Source organism: Leptodactylus fuscus, chromosome 1 (assembly GCF_031893055.1).
Source record: "Leptodactylus fuscus isolate aLepFus1 chromosome 1, aLepFus1.hap2, whole genome shotgun sequence".
NCBI classification, from domain to species: domain Eukaryota; kingdom Metazoa; phylum Chordata; class Amphibia; order Anura; family Leptodactylidae; genus Leptodactylus; species Leptodactylus fuscus.
Window position 1 is genome coordinate 172125436 of NC_134265.1, and position 26823 is coordinate 172152258.

General features: G+C 40.8%; 1 protein-coding gene across 1 annotated transcript in view; it reads right to left on the reverse strand.

Moving 5' to 3' along the window:
* SLC44A1 (solute carrier family 44 member 1) overlaps positions 1-23602 on the reverse strand; it is a 105412-nt gene extending 81810 nt beyond the window's left edge. The window contains exon 1 of the mRNA XM_075280050.1: positions 23111-23602. Within this exon, the coding sequence (XP_075136151.1) occupies positions 23111-23134 (24 nt within the window). The 5' untranslated portion in view covers positions 23135-23602. The remainder of the gene's footprint in view (positions 1-23110) is intronic.
* Between the last annotated feature and the right edge of the window lie 3221 nt (positions 23603-26823).

Consider the following 26823-nt stretch of genomic DNA (forward strand, 5'->3'; position numbering starts at 1 on the left):
ACTCCACGCCTTACAAACCCCATAACGTTATTATTTTTCCATTCACATAGCCATATGGGTTCTTAATGTTTGCACCATTTATTACTCTACACAATGTACTGAGAAGCTGGGAAAAAAAAATCAGTATGGGTTGGAATTGGAGAAAAAAATGCATTTGTGACTTTCTTATAGACTTCATTTTTACAGCACTCACTATGTAGCCAAAATGACATATCTGTATTCTATTGTATTTTATAGAGATTTTAGCCCCTTAATAAAAATCTAAAAATTTGCAAAAAAAAAAAATAGTTTCTTCTAAAAGTCACCATGTTCTGACTTCTGTAACTTTTTTATATGTCCGTGTACGAGGATGCATAGGGTTTCTTTTTGCAGGGCCTGATGTAATTTTTAGTTCTACCACTTTGCAGAAGGTCTATTGTTTTGATCACATTTGATTAAAATTTTTGTCAAGAGGTGAAAAAACTGAGGTTCACTGTTTTTTTCCCGCTACAGCGTTCACTATGTGGGAAAAATATTTTTATAAGTTTGTAGATTGTGCATTTTCAGATACAGGGATACCTAATGTGTATGTGTTTAACAGTAAAAAATTTTTAAATGTAGTTTGTGAGCCCCATATAGGGCTATCAGTATGTCTTTGGAGTATGGGAGGAAATCCATGTAAACACGGGAAGAACATACAAACTCCTTGCAGATGTTTGTCCTTGGCAGGATTTGAACCCAGGACTCCAGTGCTGTAAGGCTGCAGTGTTAATCACTGAGCCACCGTGTAGCCCTCAATAATTTTTAACTTTTATATGTATTCTATGGAGAGGGGGTAATTTGAACTTTTCTTTTTATTCATTTATTTATTTTATTGCATTCATTTAGACCTCCTAGGGGATCCTGCAAAATATCAACATTTGTATGGTAGGCTTCATAAAGCAGCTTGTGATACAAATGTATGCTAGACAAGCCTGTGAGCCTTCAATAGACTCCTAGCTGCCATAGCTATGGGACGCCAGCCCCAGATCTTGTTCCAGAAGCCGGCGAACCTCAGCAAAATGGGCACTGATTGCTGGCAATATGGCGGCTGCTCAGCTCTCAAGCGGCTTTCATATTTAAAGGGATAGATTTGAAGGGGTTAAAGTAACTTCCTGGTTTTTTTTTTTGGTTTTTTTTTGCTATTGTGTCGGAGGTTGTTCGGGTACCATTTTTGTAATGTACTTTATTACCCCATCTAAATTCCTTTTTATTATAAAACATTCTGTAACATTCACCCTTAGCAAACCACTAACTGAGCTGTTGTTATGGAAAGTCCGTACACAGTCGTATTGTAAATATATAGAACTGGAGCATTTACCAAAGGGAGCTGGTTACTTGTATCTTGGGTTTTATATCACCTAAGAACAGTCAGGAATTTCAACTTCATATGCAGCAGTTCATTCATGCTGGATATAAAATCACATTCCTTACTGTGTTTTTAATTGATAATTATATCCCATAATATATAGGTGGAATAAAACTGAAGATACAGCCATTTGAAGTGACATCCCCTTTGGTAAATGCTCCAGCTTTATGTATTATATTGAGCACACATACGAATAGAGTCTCTGGCATTGCCCATTTAGAATGATAGATTAATAAAGTACATTACAAAAATGTTCAATGGCCCTTCCCCTCCAAAAGCAAAAAAAAAAAAAAAAAAAAAAAAAGTCAATGAGATGGCGTTACACTAAGGGCCCATTCACAAAGAGTAAACATGCGTGTATTTTGGCAAAATACATGTGTAAAAAAATTCATGTGTAAAAATAAGGGTGCCTTCACATGGAGTTACGCTCTGTGCAGTTTGTCCATTTTACACGTGTAAAAATACATGTGTAAAATGTAATAAGCCATTGAGTCCAATGGCTTATGCGCATATTTTTGCGCACGTAATTTTGCGGATGCAAAATTACGCGCGCAAAAATACGTGCTCAAAAATACGCGCGTAAGCGATTGAACTCAATGGCTTACTACATTTTAAACATAACAACCGCAAGAAAGGTAAGTATGACATAAATATACAAAATATTAATAAAAATATCAAAAATCTTTATTATAATAATTTACCACATATACAAAAATAGGACAATGTCAGAAAGACAGATGTACACATACAGAAAATGGGTGTAGTGGGATGCCACAGCTGATAGTGGTCCCTTTAGATACTGCTGATTTTCCTCACAAAAAACATCAGAAAATACAATATATACTCTCATATCATGTAATAAAATCCACCTAGGTGAGTGTTACCATCAATTATGGTTATATAGAACCTAATATAGACTTTTTTAATCCAAATGCTATTTGTTCACCCCATAAAGGGGAACAGTATATATATAGTGTCAAGGTCTATAGGTTCTATTGTAATATATCTTGCTTCCTATATGCAAAAAGAGGCACACACATTGCCCTCAAAGATCAGTAACCAACATACATTAGGAAGACAACATATTTGTAAGTATCGATAAAGCATATCTTACTTCCTATATATAGTAAACAGCACGTATATTGCCCTCAAGGGTCCAATAGTCAGCATAGATTAGGGAGTAGACATGTTATAAGTACAACAAGGCAAACCAGTGTAACCACTCACCCATGGAGAGGATTGTAAGCAGATCACCAGGGACGGGCACCCACCACCCAAACCCCGACGCGCGTTTCGGCGCAGAGAGCCTTCGTCAGGAGGAAGAGGAGGAGACATTCATGTTCCCTATTTATATGCCGGCATAAAACATTGGGGTCCAATGGAAGCAGTCCCAGCTGCTGATAATGAACTCGCAACATTGCGAGTGTGCGCCGCGGGTGAAGAAGCGGCGCATGCGCATGATGGCGCACAGGACGAAACACATGACCGAAAACCCGAAGTATCGCGGTCACGTGACCGTGATCTCGCGATGTTACGGCTCCGGCATGTGTCCGTGCAGGCACACATCAGGCATGCGCACTCACCCACTGCAATGTATTTTAAATTACTTATGGACCAATCCAGCGGATCCCAATGGCTATAAACTAAAGAAACTAAAGAAAATACTAGCCTATGTCGTGATTAGAGTAATGAAACTATTCAATCAAGATAACTCCATACAATTGAAACATTAGATCATAGAACAGGTGAATCGTATATTCAACATACATATATGTCCACAAGTGAAAGTGTAAGTATATAACAGCACCAATAATTAAGAGTACTACATAAAGCACTTACATAAGTATGATAATGTGCAAAAACAGTGCCATATATTGACCCATTACAGGTGTGATGTCAAGATACCCCACACATATTAATATATGAATTATAATATTATATTTAGATATGTTATACTATCCAAAGAATTTTTTAATTCATAAATCCACAAAACGTGATAGTAAATTATAGTAAGTAACATATAACATGACAGTGAATAATAAAAAAATATATAAATAAAAATACGAATAAGAATAAGACTGGAGATCCAAAATGCCAAATAAATCAATAAAATAAAAAATCTTGATTGAAGAATTCCAGAAAGACACGTACATAAGCAAACAGTGTCTGTAAACAAGAAAAAATTATGAGTCCACATATTTTAAAAGAAATCTTGCACATAACCGACAGACAAACAAAAAACAAATAAAAAACATATAAGTGTCAAAGCAGCGTCATGTATTCATAAAAAGGAGCTAAAGCCAAGGGTTTCGTTTAGACCATTGGGGGTAAGAGTGCCAAGTCTCCAGATCCATTTTGTCTCTAATTGAGCTAATCTCTTCTTTAAATTACCCCCCCGAATGTTAATGGGAAGGGTATCAATACCACACACTTTTAATAGAGATGGGTCTTTGTTATGATGCAGAAAAAAATGTCTCGCTATTGGTTTAGATCTATCTGTATCCAGATCCGTAATCGATCTGATATCTCGTACGTGTTCCCGTATACGTAATTTCAATTCCCGAGTGGTTAGGCCAATATAGACCTTACGGCAAGGGCATGTAGCGTGATAGATCACAAATTTCGTGTTGCAGTCAATACGCCGTCTGATCTTAAACGTTTTGTCCCCCTTTGCATTACAAAATTCTGTTGTCCTAACCATATTCGGACATGCCACACAACGTCCACAAGAGAAACTACCCACCTTTGGTGGACCAACCCCAAAAATTCTTGGTTCTTCAATTTCATAGTGGCTCCTGACTAATATATCCTTCAGATTTTGGGCTCTGCGAGAAATAGCAGTGGGATAAGAAGGGATATAATTAGCTAATATAGGATCTCCCAAAAGCACAGGCCAAAATTTCTTTAACACATTCACCATTTCACCCCATCGCGAGTGATATTTGGTAATAAAACGTACCCCAGATGGGCTTTGTCGTTTTGTTTTAGAGGAATGTATCAATTCTGTCCGTTTGGAATTTTTTGCCCTCATATATGCTTGTTTAATAGATCGTTGGCTATACCCTCGATTGGTGAAACGTTCTTTAAGATCATTTGAAAATTTTTCAAAACCTTGATCCGTAGAGCATACCCGTCGCATACGTAAAAATTGCCCTGTCGGGATAGCTTTGATGACCTGCGGAGGGTGAGAAGAGGAAGCCAATAAAAGTGAATTTACTGATGTTTGTTTCCTAAAAATCTCCGTCTGTAAATTATGACTGGTATCCTTGAAAAGAGATACATCTAAAAAATCGATCTTAGTATTGCTATAGTTATACGTCAAACGGATGTTGCGATCATTCTTATTGAGTGTGTCGATAAACTCACCCAATTGTACATCCGTACCCCCCCAGACGATCAGGATGTCGTCGATGTACCGCATCCAAGAATGGACGCGGCACATCGACGAGTCCCGATCGTCCGGGAGGAGGTCCCTCTCCCACAGCCCCAGGAACAAATTAGCATATGAGGGGGCACAGGCCGCCCCCATTGCTGTTCCCTGGAGCTGTAGGTAGAGGGACCCTTTAAATGTAAAGAAATTGTGCGTGAGGACGTACTCTAACAAGATCAGTATTAGTTCGCATAGATCAGGAGAAAAATTACTTACACTCAAGAAAAATCTAGTTGCACGTAGGCCATCCTCATGACGAATACTCGTGTATAAAGATTCAACGTCACACGTAACAAGTAATGTATTCTCATCTAAGGGCAAGTCATCAATTCGTTTCAATAGATCACTAGTATCACGGAGAAAGGAAGGGAGAGTCTCAACCAACTGTTTCAAATAAAAATCTATAAAACGACAGATATTTTCAAATGGTCCATTTATACCAGAAATTATCGGCCTGCCCGGTGGTGTAGTGGAATTTTTATGAATCTTGGGTAGGAAGTATAGGGTTGGCACTGATGGTTCGTTCACTTTCAGACTGTTATATACATCTCTAGAGATGACGTTCCTCTCCAAGGCGGATTGAAGTATACTATCAAGATCTCTACAAAAAGTCAACATAGGGTTAAATGTCAATTTCCTATAATGTTTCATATCATTTAACTGTCTAAAGGCTTCTGCTTCATACATTGAGGATGGCCATACTACCACATTGCCCCCCTTGTCTGCAGCCTTTATAATGATGTCAGTTTTCTGACTCAGAGATCTCAACCCAGATCTCTCTTCCTTAGATAGGTTGTCATTTCTGACATGCCATGGTATCTTTTGAAATTCCTGAGACACCAACTTTACAAAGAGATCAACCGAAGGACAAATGGATAGAGGGGGAAACTTTTTAGATGGGCGTCTTATACACTCAGGCACATTCACAACAGATGCTGTTGTGGAAGGAGGAGAATTAGATTCCTCATATAGTTCTTCTAAGATATTTAGAGCTTCACGCTCATTTTCACTTATATTAGACTCATTTGAAATTTCATTTATAGGTAGATCTGATCTATGAAATAATTTTTTAAAAATAAGCGACCTTCCAAAAAGGTGCAAATCTTTAATCGCTGTAAATCTATCAAAACCAGCGCTTGGCGCAAAATTCAGTCCTTTTGACAAGACCGAAATTTCAGAAGGAGATAATGAATATTGTGAAAGGTTTATTACCTGCAACTGGTCCTGTCTCTGTGTACTTCTTGTGTCAGGGCGTTTTTTAGATGACCATCTAGATTGATTCTTTTTACGTTTATTGCCAACATTCAGCCTCCGTTGATTTTCTGTATATATCGAGGTATCAGATTCATTTAAGGACGAAAGAGATGATTGCGAGGTAGTCCTCCTCATATCATTTGGGCGATTTTGATGCCATCTATAAATTTTATTCGTTTGAAAGTCCGTATTGTCCCTATTAAACTTTTTTGTTTTTATTTCACAAATCGTTTTCTCCCAATCTTTAAATTGTTCATCCAACGTCTGATTAAATGACGTTAGGGTGTCATTGGTGGATACGATTTTTAATTGGCCTTGAAGGTCCTCAATCTCTTTATCTAATAGATCAATGGAGTATGTATTATATTCCACCAATAGATGCAAAAATGATAGGGAGCAGGTGGTACAAGCTAATTCCCATTTTTTGATGAATTCCTCATTTGTTACTGGGAAGGATGGGAAGACCTGCACTCTTAACCCTCTAGGAATCAGTTTTCTCTTGATGTAGTTTTGGAGGAATGCTCTATTCCACCATATTTTGGTTCTTTTATGTAATAAACCCTTAATTTTCTCCTGCATCTCATGAACACTGCTTTGACCGGTAAAACCATGTACTGTACATTCGTCCTTAAACATAACATCCAATTGGGAGAGCCAATTCCGCTCTCTCGCTTTATAATCCATCGGGCTGATGCTATGAGAATCTAATTCTCCTCCTTCCACAACAGCATCTGTTGTGAATGTGCCTGAGTGTATAAGACGCCCATCTAAAAAGTTTCCCCCTCTATCCATTTGTCCTTCGGTTGATCTCTTTGTAAAGTTGGTGTCTCAGGAATTTCAAAAGATACCATGGCATGTCAGAAATGACAACCTATCTAAGGAAGAGAGATCTGGGTTGAGATCTCTGAGTCAGAAAACTGACATCATTATAAAGGCTGCAGACAAGGGGGGCAATGTGGTAGTATGGCCATCCTCAATGTATGAAGCAGAAGCCTTTAGACAGTTAAATGATATGAAACATTATAGGAAATTGACATTTAACCCTATGTTGACTTTTTGTAGAGATCTTGATAGTATACTTCAATCCGCCTTGGAGAGGAACGTCATCTCTAGAGATGTATATAACAGTCTGAAAGTGGACGAACCATCAGTGCCAACCCTATACTTCCTACCCAAGATTCATAAAAATTCCACTACACCACCGGGCAGGCCGATAATTTCTGGTATAAATGGACCATTTGAAAATATCTGTCGTTTTATAGATTTTTATTTGAAACAGTTGGTTGAGACTCTCCCTTCCTTTCTCCGTGATACTAGTGATCTATTGAAACGAATTGATGACTTGCCCTTAGATGAGAATACATTACTTGTTACGTGTGACGTTGAATCTTTATACACGAGTATTCGTCATGAGGATGGCCTACGTGCAACTAGATTTTTCTTGAGTGTAAGTAATTTTTCTCCTGATCTATGCGAACTAATACTGATCTTGTTAGAGTACGTCCTCACGCACAATTTCTTTACATTTAAAGGGTCCCTCTACCTACAGCTCCAGGGAACAGCAATGGGGGCGGCCTGTGCCCCCTCATATGCTAATTTGTTCCTGGGGCTGTGGGAGAGGGACCTCCTCCCGGACGATCGGGACTCGTCGATGTGCCGCGTCCATTCTTGGATGCGGTACATCGACGACATCCTGATCGTCTGGGGGGGTACGGATGTACAATTGGGTGAGTTTATCGACACACTCAATAAGAATGATCGCAACATCCGTTTGACGTATAACTATAGCAATACTAAGATCGATTTTTTAGATGTATCTCTTTTCAAGGATACCAGTCATAATTTACAGACGGAGATTTTTAGGAAACAAACATCAGTAAATTCACTTTTATTGGCTTCCTCTTCTCACCCTCCGCAGGTCATCAAAGCTATCCCGACAGGGCAATTTTTACATATGCGACGGGTATGCTCTACGGATCAAGGTTTTGAAAAATTTTCAAATGATCTTAAAGAACGTTTCACCAATCGAGGGTATAGCCAACGATCTATTAAACAAGCATATATGAGGGCAAAAAATTCCAAACGGACAGAATTGATACATTCCTCTAAAACAAAACGACAAAGCCCATCTGGGGTACGTTTTATTACCAAATATCACTCGCGATGGGGTGAAATGGTGAATGTGTTAAAGAAATTTTGGCCTGTGCTTTTGGGAGATCCTATATTAGCTAATTATATCCCTTCTTATCCCACTGCTATTTCTCGCAGAGCCCAAAATCTGAAGGATATATTAGTCAGGAGCCACTATGAAATTGAAGAACCAAGAATTTTTGGGGTTGGTCCACCAAAGGTGGGTAGTTTCTCTTGTGGACGTTGTGTGGCATGTCCGAATATGGTTAGGACAACAGAATTTTGTAATGCAAAGGGGGACAAAACATTTAAGATCAGACGGCGTATTGACTGCAACACGAAATTTGTGATCTATCACGCTACATGCCCTTGCCGTAAGGTCTATATTGGCCTAACCACTCGGGAATTGAAATTACGTATACGGGAACACGTACGAGATATCAGATCGATTACGGATCTGGATACAGATAGATCTAAACCAATAGCGAGACATTTTTTTCTGCATCATAACAAAGACCCATCTCTATTAAAAGTGTGTGGTATTGATACCCTTCCCATTAACATTCGGGGGGGTAATTTAAAGAAGAGATTAGCTCAATTAGAGACAAAATGGATCTGGAGACTTGGCACTCTTACCCCCAATGGTCTAAACGAAACCCTTGGCTTTAGCTCCTTTTTATGAATACATGACGCTGCTTTGACACTTATATGTTTTTTATTTGTTTTTTGTTTGTCTGTCGGTTATGTGCAAGATTTCTTTTAAAATATGTGGACTCATAATTTTTTCTTGTTTACAGACACTGTTTGCTTATGTACGTGTCTTTCTGGAATTCTTCAATCAAGATTTTTTATTTTATTGATTTATTTGGCATTTTGGATCTCCAGTCTTATTCTTATTCGTATTTTTATTTATATATTTTTTTATTATTCACTGTCATGTTATATGTTACTTACTATAATTTACTATCACGTTTTGTGGATTTATGAATTAAAAAATTCTTTGGATAGTATAACATATCTAAATATAATATTATAATTCATATATTAATATGTGTGGGGTATCTTGACATCACACCTGTAATGGGTCAATATATGGCACTGTTTTTGCACATTATCATACTTATGTAAGTGCTTTATGTAGTACTCTTAATTATTGGTGCTGTTATATACTTACACTTTCACTTGTGGACATATATGTATGTTGAATATACGATTCACCTGTTCTATGATCTAATGTTTCAATTGTATGGAGTTATCTTGATTGAATAGTTTCATTACTCTAATCACGACATAGGCTAGTATTTTCTTTAGTTTCTTTAGTTTATAGCCATTGGGATCCGCTGGATTGGTCCATAAGTAATTTAAAATACATTGCAGTGGGTGAGTGCGCATGCCTGATGTGTGCCTGCACGGACACATGCCGGAGCCGTAACATCGCGAGATCACGGTCACGTGACCGCGATACTTCGGGTTTTCGGTCATGTGTTTCGTCCTGTGCGCCATCATGCGCATGCGCCGCTTCTTCACCCGCGGCGCACACTCGCAATGTTGCGAGTTCATTATCAGCAGCTGGGACTGCTTCCATTGGACCCCAATGTTTTATGCCGGCATATAAATAGGGAACATGAATGTCTCCTCCTCTTCCTCCTGACGAAGGCTCTCTGCGCCGAAACGCGCGTCGGGGTTTGGGTGGTGGGTGCCCGTCCCTGGTGATCTGCTTACAATCCTCTCCATGGGTGAGTGGTTACACTGGTTTGCCTTGTTGTACTTATAACATGTCTACTCCCTAATCTATGCTGACTATTGGACCCTTGAGGGCAATATACGTGCTGTTTACTATATATAGGAAGTAAGATATGCTTTATCGATACTTACAAATATGTTGTCTTCCTAATGTATGTTGGTTACTGATCTTTGAGGGCAATGTGTGTGCCTCTTTTTGCATATAGGAAGCAAGATATATTACAATAGAACCTATAGACCTTGACACTATATATATATACTGTTCCCCTTTATGGGGTGAACAAATAGCATTTGGATTAAAAAAGTCTATATTAGGTTCTATATAACCATAATTGATGGTAACACTCACCTAGGTGGATTTTATTACATGATATGAGAGTATATATTGTATTTTCTGATGTTTTTTGTGAGGAAAATCAGCAGTATCTAAAGGGACCACTATCAGCTGTGGCATCCCACTACACCCATTTTCTGTATGTGTACATCTGTCTTTCTGACATTGTCCTATTTTTGTATATGTGGTAAATTATTATAATAAAGATTTTTGATATTTTTATTAATATTTTGTATATTTATGTCATACTTACCTTTCTTGCGGTTGTTATTTGTATCTTGGCGGTAAGGACATGTTTCTATAAGGCGTAGAATACATAATGGAACTTATATATCAACTACTGTTATATTTACAGTGTGTTCCGATTTTGCTGTGTGTTTTACAATTTTACATTTTAAACATGTATTTTTTACACGTGTAAAATGGACAAAATGCACGGAGCATAACTCCGTCTGAAGGCTCCCTAAGACTCCCATTGACTTCAATGACATTTTTTTTTTTTTTTTTACACATGTATTTTGCCAAAGTACTTCTCCAGTCTGTCTAGAGGCCAGGTTACTGCAGATTAGCTCCCACTCACTTGAATAGGAGCTAAGCTGCAGTGATTCAGTTCAGTCATTCTAAAGGGAGCAGAGGTCTGCTTTCTGCCCCATTCTCTGTGTATCTGTTGCTGAGAACTGTGGGTCGATGAAAGTGTCAGGTATAGGATCTCTACCAATCCGATATTTATGAACTATCCTCACGATAGGCCATCAATATTTTTACCACAAAAACCCCTTTAATTACACATCGCAATATTAACCAGCTACACAGTTGTTATAAAGAGCTTGTAAATGTTCACTATGATTTCAGTACTAGTTCTCCACCCTTTTAAGTTTACTTATTTTTAAAAGGAGAAAACTGATAACAGGACAACACCCTAGATACATACAAGTGTCAGAAACAAAGCTTGCATTCAACACAGTCCCACAACACAACTTATCCCCTACACACAGCTGTCAGACACCCCCAAGGAGCTACAGCTCTTAGCCTCTGAATTGAGAACTTGTATAAGGGAGAAATGCAGCAGCAGCACAAAAAAAAAAAAAAAAAGCTACTCTTTACTGTCAGTGCAAATTTAATGAAATTTAATGAAAAATGTCGGCAAAATTTTAATCACCCCCTTTCCATAGAACCATCTCGAGGAGAATCAGAAGGAAATGAACAGCATGTGAGTTAAGTATGAGTGTCACAGCAGAGGTAGATGACTTGTGACACTGATATTTCAGTTTAGATTTTTTAATAAATTTGCAAAAATATCTACATTGCTGGTTTTTTCTGTCAAGATGGGGTGCTGAGTGTACATTAAGGAGAAATAAAATGAACTTTTTTGCTTTTAGAAAATGACTGCAATGAAACAGAGTGAAAAATTTAAAGGGGTCTGAATACTTTCCGTACCCTCTGTAAGTTCAAGCGTTTTCCTAAATACATTGGAGGGCGCTGAGCTCTCTCTCTGCCTGCAGGACAATTGCAGTTTGGTAATAAAAGCTCCAGGAGCTGGTGTCTGTTATCCCTGTATTTAAAAACAAAGATATTATTGAGTCCATTCTCTACAGAAGTATGGTAAATCTTCTATACAAACCTATGTGAAATTTGTGTGTGTGTGTGTGTGGGGGGGGGGGCTTTGCCCAGAAAACCCCTTTAAATACATTGCGTTATATATGCTGCTTGTTTACCTGTTATGTGAAATTATTCATTCTGTTGTTTAAACATTTCCATGATTGCCAGCCTGTTATCTGGCCACAGCAAATGAATATTAAATTACACAGGTTTGGAGAGAAAAATAACCTTGCATGCTGCTAGGAGGGAGTGTGTGATTGCAGCACTCTCAATACTTATCTCTATGAGATAACAGGCACTCTGCCATTGGCAAGGAGCAGGTTAACAGAGACTATAATTGATAAGGCTAAGGCCACAAAGTGACTTTGGCAACAACTCCTATTTTGCAACCAAAAGATCGCTCATGTTAGTGTATGAAGTCGTACTGTGACCCTGAGGATACTGCAAACGGCATTGCTAGTTGCAAAAAAAAAAAAAAGTCGAGCATTCTTCTAATTATTTGTGAGAGTCACGGCACCCTCTCATCTCTGCTCGGACACTGATGAACCAGGCCAAGGGCAGAGCTGCTAAACGCCGGTATGAAGTGACTTTAAAGGGGTTGTCCAGGCAAAAATGGAAAACCCATTTAAGCTTTAAATCAGCAGCTTTAGCAGTACTCAGGAGACCTGTGAGAAGCAAACGGAGCAGATGGACCGGAATGCGCCGGGCGGACATCACAGAATACGGAATAGTTGAGTATGATTGTTTTTTGGGGGGTTTTTCACCTCCCTGGACAACCTCTTTAAGGCTAGGATGATGTTAGAGTTAAGACACCATCTTATATCATTTGACTCCATGCTGTCTGTCCTCCATCTTGTCTCCCCTAACGGCCATGTTTGAACTGATTAAAGAATTTGTCTAATGAGCAGCCTTGAGACAATCTTCAAGGTTTAAGATAGTATTTCAGGGCAATTAGCCATGTTTCTGGGAGTGTGGCCACAGTGTCCTTTGATGCTACTTGTTACCATGAAGGCCGCACCTGGTGGCTAGCGCATTTCCACATGTTTCCACTTTAATATAACTTTAGCTTATGCATAGTAAAGGGGCTCTATCACTGGATTTTCGCTATTTTAGATAAACATATGCCTGAATAGCCTTTAAAAATGCTATTCAAGTCCTGCTAATCGTTTGTTTGTGGTAAGTCACACAGAAGGCCCATTCAGTTTTTATAACCAATTGTATTGCATGCTTGATAATGATAACACACATACAGTCATGGCCAAAAGTTTTGAGAATGACACAAATATTATATTTTCACATGATCTGCTGCCCTCTGGTTTTTATGTGTGTTTGTCAGATGTTTTTATCACATACAGAAATATAATTGCAATCATATTATGAGTAACAAAAGCTTATATTGACAGTTAGAATGAGTTAATGCAGCAAGTCAATATTTGCAGTGTTGACCCTTCTTCTTCAGGACCTCTGCAATTCTCCCTGGCATGCTCTCAATCAACTTCTGGACCAAATCCTGACTGATAGCAGTCCATTCTTGTACAATCAATGCTTGCATTTTGTCAGAATTTGTAGGTTTTTGTTTGTCCACCCGTCTCTTGACGATTGACCACAAGTTCTCAATGGGATTAAGATCTGGGGAGTTTCCAGGCCATGGACCCAAAATCTCTCTGTTTTGTTCTCTGAGCCATTTAGTTATCATCTTTGCTTTATGGCAAGGTGCTCCATCATGCTGGAAAAGGCATTGTTGATCGCCAAACTGCTCTTGGACGGTTGGGAGAAGTTGATCTTGGAGGACATTCTGGTACCATTCTTTATTCATGACTGTGTTTTTAGGCAAGACTGTGAGAGAGCCGATTCCCTTGGCTGAGAAGCAACCCCACACATGAATGGTTTCAGGATGCTTTACAGTTGGCATGAGACAAGACTGGTGGTAGCGCTCACCTCGTCTTCTCCGAATAAGCTGTTTTCCAGATGTCCCAAACAATCGAAAAGGGGATTCATCAGAGAAAATGACTTTACCCCAGTCCTCCGCAGTCCACTACCTGTACCTTTTGCAGAATATCAGTCTGTCCCTGATGTTTTTTCTGGAGAGAAGTGGCTTCTTTGCTGCCCTCCTTGAGACCAGGCCTTGCTCCAAGAGTCTCCGCCTCACAGTGAGTGCAGATGCACTCACACCTGCCTGCTGCCATTCCTGAGCAAGCTCTGCACTGCTGGTAGCCCGATCCCGAGCTGAAACACTTCTAAGAGACGGTCCTGGCGCTTGCTGGTCTTTCTTGGGCGCCTTGGAGCCTTTTTGCCAACAATGGAACCTCTCTCCTTGAAGTTCTTGATGATGCGATAGATTGTTGACTGAGGTGCAATCTTTCTAGCTGTGATACTCTTCCCTGTTAGGCCATTTTTGTGCAGTGCAATGATGACTGCACGTGTTTCTTTAGAGATAACCATGGTTAACAGAAGAGAAACAATGATGCCAAGCACCAGCCTCCTTTTAAAGTGTCCACTGGTGTCATTCTTACTTAATCATGACAGATTGATCTCCAGTCCTGTCCTCATTAACACCCACACCTGTGTTAATGGAGCAATCACTGAAACGATGTTAACTGGTCCTTTTAAGACAGGGCTGCAATGATGTTGAAATGTGTTTTGGGGGATAAAGTTCATTTTCTAGGCAAATATTGACTTTGCAAGTAATTGCTGTTAAGCTGATCACTCTATAACATTCTGGAGTATATGCAAATTGCCATTAGAAAAACTAAAGCAGTAGACTTTGTAAAAATTAATATTTGTATCATTCTCAAAACTTTTGGCCATGACTGTATATAAATAGGGCAAAAACTCTAGGTAGGAAAATAGACTATAAACACACTATGCCAAAGAAAGGCAATGCTACCACAAAAAATCCCCCCTGATTAAGCCAGAATCGGCAAAATGCGCGTCGGGGGCGTGTTGCATGGTAAGGGCATTAAGTTAGTGTGATATGTAAGGGCCTAAGCCCCTTCAAACTTATGTTTTCATGCTGAAGGTGGCCGTCTACAATCTCTTGAAAATAACTCTGTTTGATTGATTGTAAATGTATAGCTACCAATATAGTTGCTGCATTTTATACTATACTGTCTTATGCTGTACATGTATGTTTAAATTATTTTTTTGATGACTACTCTTTGACATATCACCACTAGCCTATATCTTTATTAAAACATTGTGCCCATATATACATATGTCATGTGTACTTAGGCCCTACCTGCATGGTCATTTGGATGTATAACTTCCCCCTATCTTTCTATATTCCTATGTGTATTTTTATGTCATTTAATCTAATAAAATATACCGTATAAGACGCACTGGACTATAAGACGCACCTAGGTTTTAGAGGAGGAAAATAGGGAAAAAATATTTTGAAGCAAAAAATGGTAAAATATTTAATATATGGGAGTAGTAGTTTTGCAACAGCTGCAAGGCCACATTGACAGGTGACCCTGCAGCTGTACGGGGATGCATAGAGTGTTTTTTTTGCGGGGCCAGCTGTACTTTTTAGTTATACCATTTTGGGGAATATCTATTGCTTAGATCACCTTGTATTGAAAAAAAACCCGGTGGTTTATGATAGATATATATATATATATATATATATATATATATTTATTTTTTTTCTAGGGACAGGAGGTGATTTAGAACTTTTATTTATATTGTTAAAGCTTTTTTTTTTTTTTTTTTTTTTACTATTTTATTCCCCCCCGGGGGCTTGAACCTGCGGTCACTTGATTGCAAGTCCCATAGACGGCAATACAACTGTATTGCCGTCTATGGGACATTCTGTCTATTAGTATTACGGCTGGTCATAGAGACCAGCCGCAATACTAATACAGCAGTGACAGGCCTGGAAGCCTCATTAGGCTCCCGGCTGTCACCCGAACAGGTCGGCTCCTGCGATATCGCATCGCAGGAGCCGGCCTGCAACTTCACAGGTACGGGGCCAGTGGGGACCGGCCCCGGGGGAGAAGGGGCCACCGATACTGACCCGGCATCCGCTGTACTAGAGAGGCGGATGCCGGGGAGGGAGAGACGCCAGCACAGGTGCCTGAGACATCGCTCCTCTGCCCTGCCTGAAGCCAGTGGCGGGGGGACGGAGGAGCGGAATAGCATCGCCGCTGCCGGCTTCATGCAGGGCAGAGGAGCGCAGCGATGTCTCAGGCCCCGGCACCTGTAATGGCGTCTATCACTTGCCGGCTTCCGCCTCTCTATTACAGCGGATGCCAGGCGCCACATTCGGACTATAAGACGCACCCTTCTTTTCCCCCTAAATTTGGGGGAAAAAAAAGTGCGTCTTATAGTCCGAAAAATACGGTATATGTTTTATATGATTTTCTGTGGTAGCATTGCCTTTCTTTGGCATAGTGTGTTTATACGCTTGATATGATGTAGTGTGTGTGATGTGTACGCTTGCATAAAGCCATTATTTTCCTATAAAGATGCCTAATACTTCTCAATAAACAGAATTCATTATGCACACAACACGTGTGCGTGTGTCTTCTCCGAGTTCGTATTGATTAACTTATTAGAAACTCGAAAATATATCTCGGGGCCCCTTGATATCCCCAATAATGACAAGGCGATGTTTTGGTCATGCAACACTAGTTGCAAACAAAGCTACTATGTGCCATCAGTCTTAGGGAGCCTTCACACGGAGTTTACACACGCTAATTTTGAACGTAAACTCATTCAGAGTGAGCAACGTAAAAAACAGATCCCATTGACTTGAACGGTTGCCGACATACGCATGCTCCCCTTTGAAATCAATGGGAGGCTTTTTTACCTATTGCTTTCAATGTGATATGCGCGTATAGGCTCTCTTGAGGCTGCTTACCTATAGTTGTCTGGTTTATAACTACAGTCAAGGTCAAACTAAAAATAAAACACACAGAGGAAGTCCAAAATCTATCCAGAAACACCTTCCCCCCTAAGGGTATGTTCACACGGCGGAATTTGCTTTCCGCGTGTGAACACTTCCGTGCGGGGGGCGTTCCTCCCCACTCCACAGTACAGCGCGATAGGCGCTGCTGGGCAGAAGGGCGTCCCTGGCTAACTGTCAGAAACGCCCTTCTGACCATAGAAGAGCTACGGTACCGGACCGTAAGCTCTTCACACCGGGCAAAGATCAGGAAAGCCGACAGTGCGCTGAACTCAGCGCACTGTCAGCTTTCCGGCAGTATATAACACTGCCTGTGCCCGGATATGGTGAAAGGTCCTCTTTAATACAACTGAGGCTAGGTTCACATCTGTGCATGGGTCTCTGTCGTTCAGGTCTTCTGGGGAAAACTTTCAAACCACAAGGTTTCTGAGGAGACCCATGTCCTCACAAGGAAGTAGATTTCTTTGAGATTTTTTAAAACGGTGCAGCGACTTTAGGGGTATTTAACCCAAGATGCAGAATTCTCTTCTGAAAACTGATATTTAATTTTAACTGCTTTAGAGTTCTTTTAGTCATTCTTTTGAAAATATATTTCATGCAAAGTAAAGACCCTTACTCTTCACTCAGATCATGAAACATTTGGTCTTGGATTGGCATAGGTTCCTTAGCCTCTTCTACTCATATAGTTGTATGCATTTTTTCAATGACTGTTTTTTCCACCATGCAGAATTAATGACCTACGTCACCTTGGGAGGAGTCAGAATCTTCAAGCTCCCCCCTCATCTGAATCACTAATCACTTCTTTTGAGACACCAAAGGTGGAGAAGGATGTAGAAGGCTGAGATGGCAAGGAACTTCAAAATAGTTTTAAGGCTCTCTAAGGAAGAAAACATCTCTTCTGACACTATTTTCTCTATGCATTTTAGTAGAGTATCCATAGGAGGAATATAGTGCAAAGGCATTGAAGGGGTTGTTCCATAACAAGGATCCTGCTGGGAGCAGCTCTGAGCTGTGTATGTCTCTGCCACAGACAAGCAACGGAGCTCCTCAGATAGGGGAGGGGGAGGTGAGAGTACCAGGATTTCTGAACTCTATCTTCAGCTCTTCCACTTATCAGTTGGTTTAATTGAATTTGGCTGATAAGGGCTGAGATAGGGAGTCCATTACCTCTGTATGTATTACAAACTGACTCAAATCCAGCTCTGCTACATCAGCTTCATACTGTGGTAATTCGTTTACAACCAATCCCTCATTACTGACTGATAGCAGAGCAAGTGAAACCCCGCCCACCAATGTGCCGAGAAAACCAGGAAGTGAAGAGAGCGCACAGCCTGCTGAACAAGCATGCTGGGAATACCCCTTTAAGACAAAGACACAGGAACACCAGCAAACCATCAAGTATGAATACAGAGGAGAGAAGGACACCAGAGAAAACTTAAAGTTTTGAATTTGGCACCAAAAGCATTAAGTCACTCCCTGACATCAACAAACTGATACTTTTACTTCCACTACCTCAGAAATACTGCACTGCTTAGTCGCACTGCCCCAAATGAGAAGGAAAGATTGGTTATATTAGCTAGCTCCTGGGCTCTTCTGAGAGGCAGCAATGCCTACCGGATCTGGACCATTCCCACCATGAAGGAAGATAGTGACCAGGGCTGTAGGTACTAGCGGACTGATAACAGTGCAGGCAAGGCAAAGGATCTCAGAAGACACACAGATCCCAGGATCTCAGAAGACACACAGGCTATGTGATTCAACAAACTGTGGTACACAGGCAGGATATTTTCCACTCGCTCCAAGGAACAGGAAACAAGTGAAGTAGGTATGAAGAGGGGCCATTTTATTTGGTTACTAGCTGTTACCCACGACTTCGTCTGCGGTGATTGTAGCAGTGGGTATATACAGGCGTGGGTAAGGTTTTCGTACTGTGTATAAGGGATGGGATATGAAATGTAACTTTGTATCTTGTTGTTTCTGTAATTCAGAGAATACGTGAGACTTTTGTGTTGCAGTTATTTTGTATTAGAGCTGCTATATATACGGTGTTGTGAGAAACATAACATAGTGACTTTGGGACAGAAGTATTTGAAGTTAACCTTTTCCCGCCGATGGCATTTTTTGATTTTCGTTTTTGACCCCCCTCCTTCTAAACCCCATAACTTTTTTATTTCTCCGCTCCCAGAGCCAAATGAGGTCTTAATTTTTCCTGGGACAAATTTTTCTTCATGATGCCACCATTATTTATTCTATATAATGTACTGGGAAGCAGGGAAAAAATTCTGAATGGGGTGGATTTGAAGAAAAAATGCAGTTCTGCAACTTTCTTACGGGCTTTGGTTTTACGGCGTTCACTGTGCAACCAAAATGACATGTCCCCTGTATTCTGTGTTTCGTTACGACTCCGGGGATACCAAATTTATATGGTTTTATTTACATTTTGACCCCTTAAAAAAATCCCAAACTGTGTTAAAAAATTATTTTTTGAAAAGTCGCCATATTCTGACAGCCGTAACTTTTTTATGCGTGTGTGTACGGGGATGTATAGGGCGTCTTTTTTTGCGGGACCGGGTGTACTTTGTAGTTCTACCATTTTCGGGAAATGTTATTGCTTTGATCACTTTTTATTCAATTTATTATCAGAATCAAAACAGTGAAAAAATGGCGGTTTGGCACTTTTGACCATTTTTCCCACTACGGCGTTTACTGAACAGGAAAAATATTTGTATATCTTTGTAGAGCGGGCGATTTCGGATGTGGGGATACCTAACGTGTATGTGTTTCACAGTGTTTAACTACTTTTATATGTGTTCTAGGGAAAGGGGGGTGATTTGAATTTTTAATCCTTTTTATTTATTTATTTTAATATTTTTTTTTACTTTTTGTAAACTTTTTTTTTTGCATTTATTAGACCGCCTAGGGGTATTGACATGGGTGGGCGGTGTCGCGGATTGTCAGAGCGGTGGGGGTCGGCAAACGTGGCTGCTCCGGAGCGTTAAAGAGAGCCTCCTGGAGTATCGTTAAGGTGAGGGGCAAAGTGGTAAAGTATATGTATATGTGATTGTGTGGGGTTAGGGGCTAGGCTGTAGAGGGCAATATGAATTTTGTGGCTTGCTATGGTCCAAAGTGTGTGAGATTGCAGAGATGGTGGTGCGAGTTTGGGTTTTGTGGGGGTCCTGGCACAAACGTATGTGCGCTATTGTGACAAAAAGTAGCCTATTGCGCAATCGGGTGTATTAACTATGTTTGTGGAAAATTTCAGCCAAATCGGTGGAGCGGTTTTTCCGTGATTGAGGAACAAACATCCGAACATCCAAACTCACAAACCCACAAACTTTCACATTTATAATATTAATAGGATACACTGAAGACATGTTTTTGAAGTTGGCATGGTCTACAAAACAATATGTTTTTCTAATCTAATTGTCTACTTAAGGCTGGGGCCCCATGTTGCAAATACACAGACATGGTAGAAACACTGCAGCAAAAAACGCTGCATATCGCTGGGTCCTGGTGTTCAAATCCCGCCAAGGGCAAAAAACCATCTGCAAGAGTTTGTATGTTCTCCCTGTGTTTGCGTGGATTTCCTCCCATATTCCAAAAGACATACTGATAGGGAAAAATGTACATTGTGAGCTCACAATCTACAAAAAAAAAAAAAAACGCTGCATATTAGGGCTAGGTCACACGGGGATTCAGCTTGTGCACATTCCAACACAGCTGCTGCGACGGGATACTGGTGCACTGCACGGCATCCCATCGCGACTTTCCGCTCCAAATTAGGCCCAAATGAATGGGCCTAGTCCAGAGGGTGCTGTCGTGAGGCTGAATCAGCCACAGAATCTGCCTGAAGAAAGGGCAGCTCAATTCTTTTTACCACTAGCGGTCTACATAGACCTCTATTGTGAGGGGGTGGACTTTGATTTTGAGGATTCCGCGCCCTCTTGTCCTGTGTGAACTAGCCCTTAGTACCTAGTAACTAGTACCTGTGAATTGGATATGGCTAATCCACATATTTCACAAAAAAAAAAAAAAAAAAACAGCAGTGGAAATGAAGCGATTTCAAAAACAGTTTAGTTTTTGTAAATTGCAGCAAGTCAATTATACCTACAGAAGCCATGTTCATACTGAAATCTATGGAGGCACTCATAAAAGTTTTCATAACACTAATTTCATTGGAGACACCTACTGAGTATAACATTTAGGCTAAGCAGTACTCATCCTGGACACTAGTAAGACTTTGTGCACATTCAAATTCTTTGCCTTTCCATCAGCAGTCCTGGTAATTTTGAAAGCAATACCTTTTGTACTGCAAAAATTCAGGAGCACAAATGGAAACCCAACACACCCCACATTGGATACAAAAGTTATAGGGTCAAAAGCTGGTCCCTTATAGTGGCATGGATCTGTTATGATTCTTGCGTGAATAGAGCCTTAGTTCTAAGATATCAAGTCAGAACATGAATAAAAAAAATCAGTGGCGGTAAATCAGTTCTTAAAAATGGTGGATATCCTTGTTCCACATTTTATTTCTATACATATACACTGTTGACACGTGGACATTTTGATAACCACATTAATTCTATCTGCCTCAGTTATTACATGGTTTAATCAGGTCCAATGTTAATACAAGTGTACATACAACACACCAATTCAGACATGATAGAGGGCTTCAAGAGTGCAGGATACGATTAAAAATGTTTGACACAATGGTGACAGCAGTTCAATGCTAAAGTGGTGTTTTCCCTCTCCAGAGCGGTGCTCCATCACTCTTGGTGATAGGCGTGAACTGATGGATGTTCTGCTTCATTCCATGACAGACTTATGAGGATGCGGCCACAGCACTACAATACACTACCTGCAAGCTCCAGATAACCAGGACAGCTCTATGTGCAAGAAAAATCTCATGGGAGAAGAAATGTGTCATGGTATTCAGCTTGACAGTTCTGGACAGGAATACTCAGCAGGCTTACAATAAATCCTACATGACCTGGATTTCAGAGAGGTGACCTTATAGACAGAAGCACTGCGAACGCATCAGCTGATCCTGTCATATAGAACAGCCTATTCACATACAAGATGAAGATATTAACTAGCAATAAAACCAGATCATCCTACATGTGTGTGGCAGCTACAACCCATTGCCCATCTTTATAACTGGTTAGAATGATGCAGATTGGGATTGCATCTACTAATATACAGGACATACATCTAAATGTCAGAACAATGGAGTCTGCACAAGGGGTAACACATTAAGGGTACTAACCGTTAGCTTGTAGTTGTTAAAACTTTCATAGCACACCCATTAGTCCTGCTTAGTAAATACTGTAGGGCAAGGGCTGGCATGCTGCAGCTACCTGTATCTATTTAGTACATCATGAAACTTGATGATGGCAGTGATTGAAACACAGTCAGCATACAGTTAAGAGTGTAACATGCTCTAATACATGGCAGCCTGGCATCTACAAGAACTAGGCATGGTCTTACAGAATGATGCCAGTCTATAGCCAAAAAGAATGTGCACGCATATGGTAACTGGTGGTGAAGTGGTACCAAATGTTTCAAACATGGTGTATTTCACATTATAGATTAGAAACCCAAGATGATGTGCATTGCAATTCAGAAGAGGTGCCCGTATCATTAAGATGAATACATCACATGTTCAGTGCCCATTATGCCAATCCTGCACAAACATTAAGCTAAAATAGTGCATAGACATGGCACACAATCTGCACAACCCGCAACCTGAAATTGATAATGGGCATGAAGGCGCCATTCCCAGGTGTCCCACAGAGAGGCAGCTGGAGGCAATGGAGCAGGCTTTGTGGCACAATCACAATGCAATCAGTCTTCGATATAAGACTTCATTCACACAGATATAGCACAGTTTTCCTTACAAGATGTATATATAGCACCAAACAGGAGAATAGTCTAGTCAAGGTTCTCCTTGTATCTGATACCATTTATATTGTGCTAAACCTATAAAAATGAGACATGAGCCTGGATGAGGACTATGCTGGGTATACATTGCCCATCTGTCAGATGGATAGCAGGTCAATCAATGGGGACACTAAGTTACTGGTCAGGGACTGGGGCTCAGAAGTTGGTAGCAGGTATGAAAGCAGAAGCGTTTTACCATTCTAGTGCTGGAGAATGTCTATGGCTTAGGGGGACCAGAACTTTGAGCCATTGTAGCCACATCTCTGGATCTGTAGCCACCCTAACTCAGTTTGTGAAGTCTAGCAGGCCCCCAGGTAGTCACACACAGACACATCACATGAGGGGCAGTGACAGCAGCAAGAGGGGACATTAGGGCGGGCTACTCACCTGCGTGCTCCCACAGCATCCCATGGCGCGGCAGTGCTCGTGTGCCCGCAGGGTCCCTCTAGTCAGCCCCGCTCCGTTATAGACTCCTATGGGGTGAAATGAGGGATTCCTATAGGGCAGAGGCTGCTAACAGGGTGTGGGATGAGGAGAAGGAATGGGGGTGGGGAAGTACAATACCAAACACACACACTGGAAAAACAGGAAACACTAGAAAGTGAAAGAGACGAGGCGGCGGAGGGGATGACAAGGACTGCAGTGCACACACAGCGGCTGTCTGACGAGAACGCTGCAGCTTCCTTCTAGGGGGAAGACGAGTCCCATCTGCTGCGCCTGTCACAGGCTGGCATGGTGCTGCTGCCAGGGAGAGCCGGGCACCACAGAAGCCAGGGTGGTCGCAGGAAAGAAAAGGCAAGGGATGGCCAGCGCTCCTCTGCCCGGCACGGTCGTGTCTAGAACGCCTGTGTCTAGAATGGAGCAGCTCCGGGTAGGTATGTGACGTCGGAGTCACGTGCTACAGGCTGCTCACGTGATTTTTCCCTGCCTTCCTAGTCAGGGGACGGACGGCTGGTGAAGGCGCCCTTTGTGCCGCTGTCCGTGCTGAATTTTACACCTTTGTGATGGCCAGGACATGAACCGTGCTCTTAGTGGGCCGTCTGCTGCTGGAGGGTGGATGGAGTATTCTTTACATACAAGCAACTTGATGGAGATGGTGTTTAGTCTGGAATAACCACAACATGGAATGTCATCTCCCACATCATCCCCCTGAGGCCCGGTTCACATCTGCGTCCGGTATTCCATACGGGGAGAAAGCTTGGGGACCCCCCCAAAAGGAAACCTATATGCCGAGAAAAGCGGTTACCTGAGAAAGCACGCGGACCCCATAGGCTATAATGGGGTCTGTGTGGTTTCCGTTTGGTTCGACATGAAACATGCAGAGAGAAAAGTACTGCAAGCAGCACTTTTCTCTCCGTATGTGTACATGTTTGCACTGTTCTTCAACGACTACAAGAAAACTGTTTATATATTAAGCTTGAGAAATGTGAATTTGAACGGACGCTCATTTAATTTCTGGGGTACATCATCTCATCAGAAGGTCTGAGTATGGATCCTAGTAAAATTAAGGGCTCGTTCACACGGGGCAAGAAGGGGCGGATTTTGCTGTTGAATCCATGTTATAATCCGCCCCCTCACAACAGCGGTCTATGTAGACCACTAGCTTACTTTTTGCCGCTCGTGGAAAAAAGAAGCGAGCTGCCCTTTCTTCAGGCGGATTCCGCGGCTGATTGAGTCCCGGCGTCCGCCTCGTGGCAGCACCCTCCAGACCAGGCCCATTCATTTAGGCCACGCCAGAATTAGGACCAAAATCCGCCAATTCCGCGTCCCGTGTGAACGGGGCCTAAGGCTGTTGTTAATTGTACAATTCTGAAAAATGGAAAGGAAGTTCAAAGGGTCATTGGATTTGCTAACTTCTTTTGAAGATTCATCAAATATTTTTCTAACATCATTGCACCAAATGCGCAGCTCACAAAGAAAACAGTGCACTTTACACACAATAGGCCCAAGATGCTTTGACAAAATTAGACTGTATATACAGTAGCACCCATTCTAACTCATCCAAATTTGACATTTACTGTTGAAGTTGATGCATCTGATTCAGATGTAGGGGCTATGCTTTCTCAGAGAAGTGGAGATGAGATGTTTCTGCACCCTTGTGTGTATTTTTCTCGTCAAATGTCTTCATCTGAAAGAAATTACGACATTAGAAATAAAGAACTACTAGCATTTTCTGAGTGGAGACATCTTTCAGAAGGAACTGCTAATCCTGTAACTGTGCTTAATGATCATAGAAATCTAGAGTTTCTCCATGGATCGAAAAAGACTATACTCACGATAAGCTACATAGAGTTTATTCTTTTCTCAATTTAATTTCTTAGCCACTCATCAACCTGGATAAAGCATGGTAAAGCCTACGCTTTGTCCAGAATGTTCTCAGAGCCTTCATATAGAAAGAAACGAGAAAGGATAATCATATCTAAAACAAACTTTGTAGGGGCTAGCCATTCAAAGGAGTTACTGAGTCTACTAAAGGATGGATATACAAATGACCCCTTACTTAGTCACCCTCCAAAAAATACCAATCTCTATTTCAAAGATGGATTTTGGAAAAGACAACATCAATTGTATGTACCAGAGATGGCACAATTTACCGTTTTAAGATTAATCCACGATTCTAAGTTTTCTGGACATTTAGGTAACAAAAAGACTCAGGAACTTCTATCTCTTTCCTTTTGGTAGTAAGTTCCTTCATGTGTAGTTTGTTCTCAAAATAAAACTCTACAATCTTCTCCTTTAGGTTAGCTGCAACCATTTCCCATTCCCTCTCGCATCTTGGGCTCAATTTCTCTGGATTTTGTGGTTGATTTACCTGCTTCTAAAGGAATGACCACCATACTTGATGACTGTCTGACAAAAATGGCTCATTTCATTCCAGCTAAAGGAATACCCACTGTGGAGTAAATTTATTATTAAATTTATTATTCAGAAAGTCTTCAGATTGCATGGAATCCCTGACAATGTGGTTTCCAATTGAGGTGTGTAATTTACATCTCAATTTTGGAAAGGTTTTTGCTGTGCTCTAGGAATAGGAATAAACTTGTCATCTGTCTTTCATCCTCAATCAAATAGGCAATCTGAAAGAACTAATCAGACCTCCGATGCTTCATAAGCTATCTTTAGGATGACTAGACTGATTATTTATCCACAGCTGAGTTTGCATACAATAACTCTGAACATAGCACAACATTACAAAGTCCATTTTATGCAAATACAGGCTTTCATGCATTCTTCATTCCAGATTTACCAGTTTCATCCTCTGTGACATTTGACAGCATTATAGAAAGTTCGAGAACAGATTGTTGAGGATTTACATGATGCTCCCCCCCCCCCCCCCGAACAGACTACCAAACGCATTGGGGTCCGTGTGCCCTCCGCATGGAACGTGCAGACAGAAAAGTACTTCATGTTCTACTTTCCTGTCCGCATGACTCGTGCAGAGACCGCGCGGAAAGCACACGGACCCCAGTATAGTCTATGGGTTCCGTCTGCTTTCTATGCTCACTGCTTGTCAATGCGTTCTGTAGTCCATTCAGGGGGTCCTCATGTTGACTCCCTGGATTACCGAACTCAGATGTGAACCGGGCCTAAGAAAGTTGCATAGAGTTTTTCTCCAATTCCATTCTGAATTTTTTTCCAGTTTCCCATTACATCAATTGTAACTTGTAATGGTAATTTAATATTCCAGTTTCTCCTGCAAACATTAAGCTCTCATATGTTTCTTTGAACGAATAACTGTAAAAATTATGGTGTTTTTGAAGGTGTTGAGTCAAAAATGAAAATCAAAAAATGCCAGCAAACAAGATGGGAGTGGCCAGAGAAATCCTCCAAGGTTTTCAACAACATTTGCTTGTCTCATATATATCAGCACTGAACTCCTTCAATGTAGCCCCAAGTCTTTCATTTTTCACAAGGGGTTAAAGGTAAAACACCACAGTTTGTTACACATTTTCAATGCTTAAAGGGGCTCTATCAGCAAAATCATGCTGCTAGAGCCCCACATATGCGTGAATAGCCTTTAAAAAGGCTATTCAGGCACCAGTAATGTTATATTAAACTACCCCCCCCCCCCCCCTGTTTTAAAATAATGCCCTAAAAAA